We start from the raw sequence: 10490 nt of genomic DNA, 5'->3' as shown, positions 1-10490 counted from the left end.
GATAATTGTGCAGATAAATGGTGTTTAACATTGCAAATAATTTACAACAAAAAGAATGTGTTATGCCAACATGCTACAGATGAATAACAGTGCTTTATTTTTCTCAAACTTGGTGGGGTTATTAATATCAAGTTAATACAGCTAGATTAAAAGTTTGAATAGCAGCTTTATTGGAATTTTTTACGTTTTATTAAAAATTTTTTTAAAATTATTTTTCAAACACTAGCATCTTCAAGATGTGATTTTATACTCCCATCCACCAGAAGCGCTGTGCATTTTCTGTATTTTTGTATATAATTGTTATTTCTTCAGATTTAATTCTTAGGCATGTTAACAGTCTCATTATGGAACTAATAAGATATGTAAAAGTGTTGTTTTGACATTTCCTGTTATAATATTGTGCATTGTGTAATAAAGTATCATAAATGGAAAGTAAGTCATCATTGCAGTTTGTCAGATTTAATCATTCACTATGTTCAGCATCTGCAAATGGAGCAAATTGGACATTGAAAATTGTTCTATTGATATTTTTCCTATGTCAACAATTTTCCTAGTTGAACATTTAAAAATGACAGTTTATTGATCATTTTGTTTTAAAAAAGGTGTTGAAAATGGAAAGAAAATCATTTCAGTACAGTTATCCCTTGATTACATTTTGGCATTTTGAAAGTGTGACTCTGAACTTCCATGGCCTTGAAGACCTTCCCAAATCACATTTTCTGAATATTCATGATACTTTTATTTTTTTATAAAAAATTTGATGGTCATTATGCTGTTAAGTATTATGTTTTATTGCATGAAAGTTGAAGAAAACCCTATTTTGGACACTGCTGCCAGGATAGCGATTAAGGGAAAACCATGTTACTTACGATACTGAAACTTAGTGAAAAGTTTCATAAGACAGAAGTGCGCAGCTTGTGTTTGAAAACCAGTGTGATTGTTTTCTGTTTTGGAGGCATTGCAGGTTTATAGAGTGCTATACTGGCATTTTCAAGTTGTGACTTATCACTCCCATCTGCCAGGAGCCCTGTACTCTTACTTTGTAACATTTTCTGTATTTTGTTAAGTTACAAGAATGATTCTTAGGATTGACATACAGCCAAAAAAAAAAAAAAAAAAAAAAAAAAAAAAAATATATATATATATATATATATATATATATATATATATATATATATATATATATATATATATATATTTTTATGAATTTAAGCAATTTTTTTTTTTTTTGTGTGTGTGTAATTTTCACTGTACCTCATTCTGGCATTTCCAAAGTTAAACTCTTATCAGCCTGACACCTTAGGGACTATTTCCAGACCCTATCACGCTAACTGTGGATCGATCTATCTCCATGGGAATTCTTGCTAAATTGCAATCAATGTAAGTGGCTTAGTTGTCTGTCACGCCTACTGAAACTGGCATGCAAGAATCCTAAGACTCTCAAACTGAAAGCAATTTAGTGAGAAACCCCTTGGAGTTGGATTGATCCTGTTAGATTGATCTAGGTATGGGAACTTAGTCTAATGCTTGATACACATTTTACTTTCATCCTAATCCAATGTTATGCAGAATAAGAATTTGATGTTGGCTATGCAGTTACAGTAAGCATAATACATTAGTTCATCAGAATTGACAGTATCCTATTTCCTGCATTTTTATTTTCTGGTTTTTGTCTGTACATTTGACAGCTTTGCTGCCTTGTTTTTTATTGCTACGATCCCTCGCTTTCCCTTACTCATATTAACAAATAAATTATATCTCATTAAAGAACCTCAAAGGGTAAATATTCAAGCGAATAAGCAAATTTAATTCTGATACATTTATTCAATGACTCAACATAATGATGAATCTGACTAACAGCAAATCTTCCAAAACATATTGAAAACAATTCATGCAGCCTTGTTTCTCTTTAAGGAAAACTTGATAAAAATGGCTTAAAATTATAAATGAAGCCCCCTAAACAACTGATTCGTACTGCACCTTGGAACCAGCCTGACTATTTAACAAGATAAAGGTGCATCATTTTATTTAAAGCCAAACTATAACTAGAAGACAACATCTTTAATCTACGTGATACTACATGATAAATGGTATTTGCATTCATTTTACTGCTCCAAACTTTGAATATAAAGAAAATTTCACAGCATAAATTAACTGCATTTTACACTACATCTGAATGAAATGAATTTTTTTTTCTAAATACCAGAAAATATTTTGTATAAGTTGAATTGGGTTAATGCCAAATAAACATATTTTTTAAAAATATAAACCAAAAATTGATGAAAAAAAGCAAATCAATGAAAATATTGGAAAAAGTGGAGTGTCAATTTTTCAAGTCATTTCCACATTCTGATTTAAACAACCATTCAAGAAACTATAAAAGTTGTGCTATATAAGACAAGTTTACACACCAGGTATCATATGAGATCTATATGTATTGTTTTAACTTCTTAGCACCTGTAATAACATTTGATTTCCCCTATCCTGTACTCTTCCCCCCCCCCCCCCACACACACACACACACTGTTATACCCATTCACACAGTTTAAAACTCACATGTGAATACCTTCTAACAATAAATTAAAATATTGCACTTTGAGCAAAATGAAACACTTAAATACAACATAAATATAGCGTAAAAGTTTCAGTAAAATAAAGACAAAAATTGGAATTTATAAGTTTTTAAGCTTTGAGAAAACATCAACATATAAGTAAATTTTAAAAATTCATATTTAAATTTGTGAACATATGGAAATTTTCCTTGATCAAATTTCAAAAAAATTATTTTTGATTATCTTGTCTACATGTTAATTGCTCAATTTACTTTTATATGATGTTTCAAAGGAAAGAAACTAGTAAAATGAAATTAACTTTAAGGTTAAGACAGGACAAAGAATTTGTTTATATCAGCAGTCATATTTACTTACCAGGTGAGGGTCTGGATTATTTCCATTCAAAAAGATTTTTTTTTTTTTTACATTTTACATAAAAACAGCAATTTTACAGGATTAAATAACAATGACAACACGGTACAATAAAATAAAATATGGCAATAATAAACAGCTGTTCATCTCATGCCCTTGGGTCACAACTGTGGCCATACACTACACACACTCAGTTGTGACCTTATTTAATAAAATAAATTTAGTCTTTAGCAATAGCAGATGGGGCAAAAATTCATATATTCAAATATTCTGTCAAAAACTCATTGACAAGTAACCAAGAAATAATATGATACATTAATTGCTTAAGCTAAATTACACAAGTCAATATTATCATGCAGCTGATACAAATGGCATCTATATCAGCATCAGAATATGAAAAAACAGTTGCCATGATATATTAATCTCTTGTCAATGAGCTGAATTATTGAAGTCAAAAACATTATGTTACTGACATACATGGTCAGATTATGAAAGAACAGTTGTCATGTAAGGAAATCCACTATTATGACTTTATACTACTTATTATGTGTTTGACCCTGGGATTGGTCATAAATACTGAGCAATTTTGTAGGCTAGTCCAGTTCAAAGTCACTGTCCTGCTGTTGTCCCTGCTGCTGCCGTATTACCGAGTTCACAATCTCCTGAGCTGGTAAGAAGCCATATCTGGAAAGAAAAAAAAGAAAATGTCTTCAATACTGAATGAGAATGAAATTCTCCATTTTATCATCAAAATAGATATAATGTCATTTGCATATCATTTCAAGTATGAAAAGTTTGATAATGCTAGCACCCAAAATCTTCACCACATGTTTTATTTGCTTAAGACAATGGTCAAGAGAAATGATACTTTTGCAAATTCACCACTGACTTGGGATGAAAAAAAAAAAAAGAAATTGAACCACAAACACTTTTGGACACACAAATGTCATCCAAATGGCAAAAATGTGGCTTCTTTTCACAAGGCAATTCATGAACTTTAAGTCTAATAAACAATTGTGAAACTGAATCCAACATGCAGCCCATACATTGGATTTTGCCTTGCTGGAAAATAGCATCATATAACTGTGAAATTGCCTGTATGACTGAAGTGGTAAAATGCTGGCCATTCTACTGTGTCTGTGCTGACATCGTACTCACTCTTGCAGGAAGCTTTCTATGTCTGTGGCAAAGAAATCTTCTCCAAACTCTCTAGCTAATCCCACAAAATTCCCTATCAGGTCCCCGTGCTTGTAGATCAGTAATGCTGGCACACCATTTTCCGCCTAGAAAATAAATAAATAAAATTAATTATTTCATATTATAACTTTTATCATATAAGCTTGATGAAATAATATAGATATTACAGGATGGTGTATGTAAGTAAATTTTCTTTTCATTACAGTTATCTAATTGAACTACAACAAAAAATTTATATTAAACAAACTATGAGAGAAAGCAGATTCATATGTATTTGTGCTTACAAATTTCAAGCTGAGTCTTGCACTAGAAGCCTTGAGTTTACAGAACTTTACTGTAGGATACTCTGTTGCAAGGCACATAAGGCATCCATTCATAGCTTCACATGCAGCGACACCCTAGATAAAAAAAATTCAGAATGTGGAAAAGTGACATTTAACAAAATGTTATTACATACAATGTGTGTGTGTGTGTGTGTGTGTGTGTGTGTGTGTAAATGTGTTTTGGAGCATGCATGTTCTGGAATGGTTACCTCAGTCCGAGAATTGCGTTAGTTGAGACAATAAACTGTGCTATAACTGCAGGATAGAGACTGTGCATAACAGAATGTTGACTTCCATCCTACTGTAACAAAGTGTACCATAACTGTAGATTACAATTGTTTGGCCATGAAACAAAAAAGACTCCCAATATTCGTTCAAGTGGGTTACTACTATGGAATTGAGATTGAGTTGTTTATGACAGAATAACGGCTTACTTCCTCATATATGTGGACTATTACTGTGGTGCTAGGGTGTTCTTTGTCTATGGACTCCACATAGCTACTAGCATCCAGCTCCACCACCTTACCAAATTTTGGCCTGCAATATGCCAAGTAAAATATTATGTCAATTAGAAGTTAATTTTTTTTTAAATTGAAGTTTTACCTTAAAAACAAAAATGTTTAAAAGTGTTCATGGATCTAAAGATGAATATTAAAAGTATGAAAATCAAGAATAAGGATTTTCTATACGGACAATATTGTGTATGTAAGCATATTCCCACTAAATGCCTTTAATATTCATTCAAGCAAGCAAATATGCATAAATGTCAGCAAATATTTGGATGGAGAGAGAGAGAGAGAGAGAGAGAGAGAGAGAGAGAGAGACTTACAAAGCTTGGACGGCCTTTCTCATCTCCTCTATTCTCCGCTGCCTGTACTCTTTGATGAATTCATCCTCCATATCCTCTAGTTCCTCCAACTGTGACATAAAATCCTCATCCTTCTTCTTCTCCTTGTCATCATCTAGCTAGAAACAAAATATCAAAGAAACCTATGATCAATACAATAAGAAGAAATATCCAAATCTTTCAAGATTTCAAAACCCAAAAGCTAACTTCAATGGGCCTAACTTCTATGTAAATGCCATCATACTTACATGTGATCTGCACGTGATGGAAAGCTTTTTGAGAAGTTCCAACTTTTCTCTGTCTTGTTCCTCTCTTTTCTCAGCCTCTAACTGCTTAAACCTTCGCCAATCATTTATAACTCCTTTTGGTCCTGTCTGAAAACACCACAAATAGGGTAATTTTTCCCTAATTATATAGTTATAAAAACGTCAAGCAACTGCTTACAAATTATTATAACTTATGTAGCAGCAATGCATTCATAATTGTGACTTCTACAGATCTGATAAAAACATAATTCATCATTTCTTTATTTTCATCCACGAAATCATTTACAGTAGCATCAATTTGTAATAAAAAGATGTAAAAGGATATTTTATCATACATGTTAAAGACAAAAATCTGAAAGAAAAAAGAAAACACCTTGTCTTGTTATAAAATATTCCATCCATATACTAGTAACATCATTTGGGGAGCAGGTCATCAGTGTCCAAGTTTACTCACATTTGTGCAGCGTCCATTGTAAGCCTTCAGCTCAGGTTCTGGTATAAACTTGGCTCCCCCGGTGGCTGACTGTCTCGAGGCACCCTCACCATCATCACCACTACCCTTCTCATCTCCGTCCTCATCCTCACTGCTACTACAGTAGTTGTCCATCTTCTCCCCGAGCAGGCGGTCATCTAAGCTGAGAGCCATCTGGATAGAGAATGTGTGTACGATCCTAAAATTGCTGTATATGTTCAATATACATTTGAGCATAGTTTTCAAAGCTGTACACATTACTTTGTCGTAGTAATATTAGAAGTAAAAAGATTTTTAAAAAATCTCGGTACAGACAATGTTTGAGAAACAAAATGGAACATTTACCTTAATCCTCTGTCGACTCTAATCTTCGATCTTAAACTTGCTTACCTTGCTGATATTACTGAACCTCTCTCTAGGTGAAATAAATCTTGAAAAGCAGTGTATGAAGTCAGTGTATAAACTACAATCACCAACTACAATGACGATGAAAGAAATCAAAGTAAGGATATACACCTTCAAAGTTAGGGTATTCCCTGTAAAGTAAATTCGATAACATCTGGTATTTTTGCATTTGAAACTTTAATCTAGCAAACCCCACAAAAATATTTTTTAAAATAATGGCAAAATTATTATATATTAAAGCATAAATAATGTATTACAATCCTTTGAAATAGGGATGATTAATTTATTCGAAACTAAATATATACGAATTGACTTCGCATCCAAGATGTCGGGAATCCCTCCAAAGAACTGGCAGCCGGCAAATGTTACCCTGGAAACAACGTAAATATTATGTTTTTGGATTATCATGAATAATAATAAAAGCGTGCAGGGGTACTTAATGATCCCGGTGCTATCCGTATAACAAAATATGCTATAGTTGGTAAAATATTTATGACCGGCTAAGGTCGCGTGTTCTCCTCGTAAGACTTTTTGTCATTGCTTTGACTTGGAGTTTGGTGTGAGAGGCTTTGCCAAAATGAAGGAAAGTATTCAAAAGTCACTTTCTCATATTTATTCTGTAACCATTACATTTTTAATTAATATGTCATATTCAATAATACAAAGAAAAACTATTTGTATATCATTCTCAAATGAAAAAATACTTAATGAAAGGATATGGAATATTGTCCTAGGAACAGGTATTGGTAAGTAAAACTGTATGGGTGTGTAAAATAGGTACAGAGTTTTAATGATCACATGTCCCACTCCCATACAGGGACTTCATTGTCATTGCTGATATTTAACCAATATTTTATTTTCAGAATGGGTAACATAGTTATAGAGCTGTACTGGAAACACGCCCCCAACACATGCAGGAACTTTGCTGAGCTGGCCCGGAGGGGGTACTACAACGGGGTCAAGTTCCATAGAATTATTCCAGACTTCATGATTCAAGGTGGTGACCCCACTGGTACAGGTTGGTATTAACTGGTACAGGTTGATATTAACTGGTACAGGTTCTGTTGGTGTGGCTGTTACATGTTGGTATTAACTGGTACACATTGGTATTGGCTGGTACAGGTTGGTATTGATTGCACAGGTTTGTATTAAATAGTAGAGGGCACTCTATAGACTTTTTTCTCTTGTTTCATTCATTTCATTCGTTGTCTTTACAGTTTTTAATTTAAACGATAGTTCTTATTGAACAGAAGAGTATAACTTACAAACATCAGTTTGTTTCTTGAATGTTATATTGAGAATGAAGGGCAAAAGTATGTTCTGTGTGTGTTATTACTTTGTATTTGTAAATATTATTAATTCATAACTTGTATGAAAAATCCAGCTTGCATCACACTGTGCATTACTATTGCAGGGAGAGGTGGAGCGTCCATCTATGGTCAAGAATTTGAGGATGAGATCCATCCTGACTTGAAGCACACTGGGGCAGGTATCCTGTCCATGGCGAACAGTGGACCTAACACTAATGGCAGTCAGTTCTTCATTACGCTGGCCCCAACACAGGTAAGGACTCCGAACTATTACCACTGATATCAGATCACTAGCATATCAGTGTGATTTTCATCAGGGGCCAGTAACTGTATGTTTTGAAAAATCATATAAAGTAAAAAAAAAAAAAAAAAAATTGAAAACTCCTATGATTGTAGATGTTGGTAAGAAATATTACATAATTTAAAACATCTGGAGCAATACAAGATCTTCTATTTCAGCCTTTTCCCCTGATTGCTCCAATTTATATTTGCCATGGATTGTTGTGTGGTTAGCAGGTGTCAATGTTTTCAGTTTTTATAAAAAAATATTTTCGTCATATATTTATTATATTATTTCCAGTGGTTGGACGGCAAACATGCTATCTTTGGGAGAGTGGCATCAGGTATGTCTGTGGTCCAGAGACTGGGAATGGTCGAAACTGACCAGAACGACAAACCAGTGGAGGACGTCAAGATACTGAAGGGACGAATCACGCCCACCTGAGGAATAACACGCGCTGATTATTGGTGTAATGGTTGGCCAATGACTGAACAGGATTGGACTGACTTGGACGTTGAAAGCAATTCTGTGTGATAAACTACGCTAGAAACTTAGCTGGAAATGAGCTGTGGGATCAGAAAAATGTGCTGGCGAATATATTGATGTGTGCTGATTGGGTGGGAGTGTTATTGGTTGCGCTGAAGACTCTGATGGTCTTAATTCTCATTCTTATTCCCATTGTTGTAGCACTCCATGAGGGATTTTGTCAATTAACATCCACTGTTTAAGGTAGTGAGAAGAAATATGGTATAGAAAAAGGTGACCATTTTACTGGTGGTATGGCCCAAATTGGCTTCTATCACTATTTACAGATGTGTTAAAATACAAAATTTTAACCGACTGTGGTCCATGTTCAACAAATGTCAATGAATATTTTTCACTGTATCAGACATCTAATTTTAGATGTGATCATTTGTAGCTAGAAGAGTAAAATTTTAGATTAGAATTTTTTATTACTTGTCCTATTTTTATAATAAAAAATAGCCAAAAGAAAATAAAGGAAAAAAAAATGGCACAAAACAGAAATCAGTTTTTGCATTTATCTATGAAGAATGGAAAAATATCTGATATTGCCCTCAAAGTAATCAAAAATTTCTAATTACATGTTGTCACTGAAAGAGCAGTTCATTTCCTTTACTCCAGTATATCATCTGGATAGAGTTTTGTATATATTGCTGTAGTTGATTATCATATATTATCGTATAATATGTTATTGAGTGGAAAAAACACCAAGATTAATTCACACCAACTATTTCTAAAGAATTATTAATGAAAATGCAGTGGAATTTCTAGTTTGCAGTATTGCCTTAAAAGTTCAGTGTATCAAACTGTTGACAATAGTTTTGAAAGTAGGACAGCATTCAGATCCACACAACGTAGTAGCTAAGACGGTCCAACACTGCGGAGATTCTGGCTGAGTGCAATCAGCTTATTTGTCTGACACACCTCCTCGAGCAGGTAGGACAGGATTGCTACCACCATGATTAAAAAAAGCCAAACGTTTTCTCAAGCTTCTCTTTACAGAGGAAAGTGACGATCGAGGTCTTGTCCCTCTGTTTCCAACTTTTACCACATTTCATTCAAGGATTACTTTGGCGTACAATCTATTTAAGTCAAATAAAAAATCCCCTAGAAACATTCAGTTCAACATTCATACTAATCTAATACCTTTAGATCTCATTAGTGAATGTTAGGCCCCATTCAGAATAGGGGACTAAATAGTCCGAGGGTCAAATATGGCCGACTCACTTGAATACTTCCATACTTCCACAGTGTCTATTAGCGGATAAGACAGCAAACTTTGTAGTGGGTCGCCATATTTGACCCTCGGACTAGTTGGTCCCCTATTCTGAATGGGGCCTTAGACAGTGATTTATTCGAAGCCATTTTTAACAAAACGCGGGTTCAAGCCGAATGCTACAGGTGTTTCAGTATGATATGTCATTGATGAAGCGCACATCTTCAGATGTCTGTCGATACGCTGATGCGTTTTAATAATTAAAACCATTCTAAATGAACATGAAAAATAGATTAGGCAAACAAGGATTGACACCACCGTTATAATGTTATTTTGGACAATATCGCATTAGGTGCGTGCACTTCGTGTGCTTTAAGTGCACCTAAAACGTTCACTAAAAGTAAGTTTCTGATTGACGGTCGTATGGGTCTTCAGTGTCATTCATGATCAACGACTCACTGTACCTTTATTTGTATCCAAAACTTCTAAGTTTATTTTGAAAAAAAAAAAAAAAACTGATCAGAAGTTCATTTGATAAAACTTGATTCGATAGTTAAGTTTTGCCGGGGATGCGACGTTGGCAAGTATGAACACCGTGTTTTCTGAATAATCGCATTCCAGCACTTTTTTCTTCATTGTCAATTATAATAGTAACTATAAGTGTCATAGTAAGATTATACTTCTTAAACGAAATATAATTTTATAGAGTAAACGTAAAGGCCAATTGT

General features: G+C 33.8%; 2 protein-coding genes across 2 annotated transcripts; one reads left to right on the top strand and one right to left on the bottom strand.

Moving 5' to 3' along the window:
• Positions 1-1804: 1804 nt before the first annotated feature.
• On the bottom strand, positions 1805-6601 carry LOC106178633 (phosducin-like protein). The gene is made up of 8 exons (XM_087015529.1): positions 6420-6601; positions 6012-6203; positions 5540-5665; positions 5274-5410; positions 4879-4981; positions 4406-4519; positions 4083-4207; positions 1805-3608 (listed from the first exon to the last, which is right to left on the bottom strand). Exons 2-8 carry the CDS (start codon positions 6201-6203, stop codon positions 3518-3520), a joined length of 888 nt encoding a protein of 295 aa, XP_086871655.1. The 5' UTR covers positions 6420-6601; the 3' UTR covers positions 1805-3517.
• A 116-nt stretch (positions 6602-6717) lies between these two features.
• LOC106178645 (peptidyl-prolyl cis-trans isomerase-like 1) lies at positions 6718-9050 on the top strand. Its single transcript, XM_013561913.2, has 4 exons — positions 6718-6815; positions 7298-7452; positions 7849-7997; positions 8325-9050. Exons 1-4 carry the CDS (start codon positions 6760-6762, stop codon positions 8466-8468), a joined length of 504 nt encoding a protein of 167 aa, XP_013417367.2. The 5' UTR covers positions 6718-6759; the 3' UTR covers positions 8469-9050.
• The last annotated feature ends 1440 nt before the right edge of the window (positions 9051-10490 follow it).

Source organism: Lingula anatina, chromosome 6, assembly GCF_051362555.1.
Source record: "Lingula anatina isolate TDL-2025a chromosome 6, LinAna3.0, whole genome shotgun sequence".
NCBI classification, from domain to species: domain Eukaryota; kingdom Metazoa; phylum Brachiopoda; class Lingulata; order Lingulida; family Lingulidae; genus Lingula; species Lingula anatina.
The sequence above is the reverse complement of the archived record's forward strand: the minus strand, read 5'-3'. Positions and strand labels throughout refer to the sequence as shown.

Bases quoted from the DNA above. Each gene is read 5' to 3' on its own strand.
- LOC106178633 (XM_087015529.1), bottom strand. From the start codon at position 6,203: ATGGCTCTCAGCTTAGATGACCGCCTGCTCGGGGAGAAGATGGACAAC. The intron at 5,666-6,011 runs GTGAGTAAACTT...TGGTGTTTTCAG, and splicing joins ACAATGGACGCTGCACAAAT to ACAGGACCAAAAGGAGTTAT. The intron at 5,411-5,539 runs GTAAGTATGATG...TTTTGTTTCTAG, and splicing joins CCATCACGTGCAGATCACAT to CTAGATGATGACAAGGAGAA.
- LOC106178645 (XM_013561913.2), top strand. From the start codon at position 6,760: ATGTCGGGAATCCCTCCAAAGAACTGGCAGCCGGCAAATGTTACCCTG. The intron at 6,816-7,297 runs GTAAATATTATG...TTTTATTTTCAG, and splicing joins AATGTTACCCTGGAAACAAC to AATGGGTAACATAGTTATAG. The intron at 7,998-8,324 runs GTAAGGACTCCG...TATTATTTCCAG, and splicing joins TTACGCTGGCCCCAACACAG to TGGTTGGACGGCAAACATGC.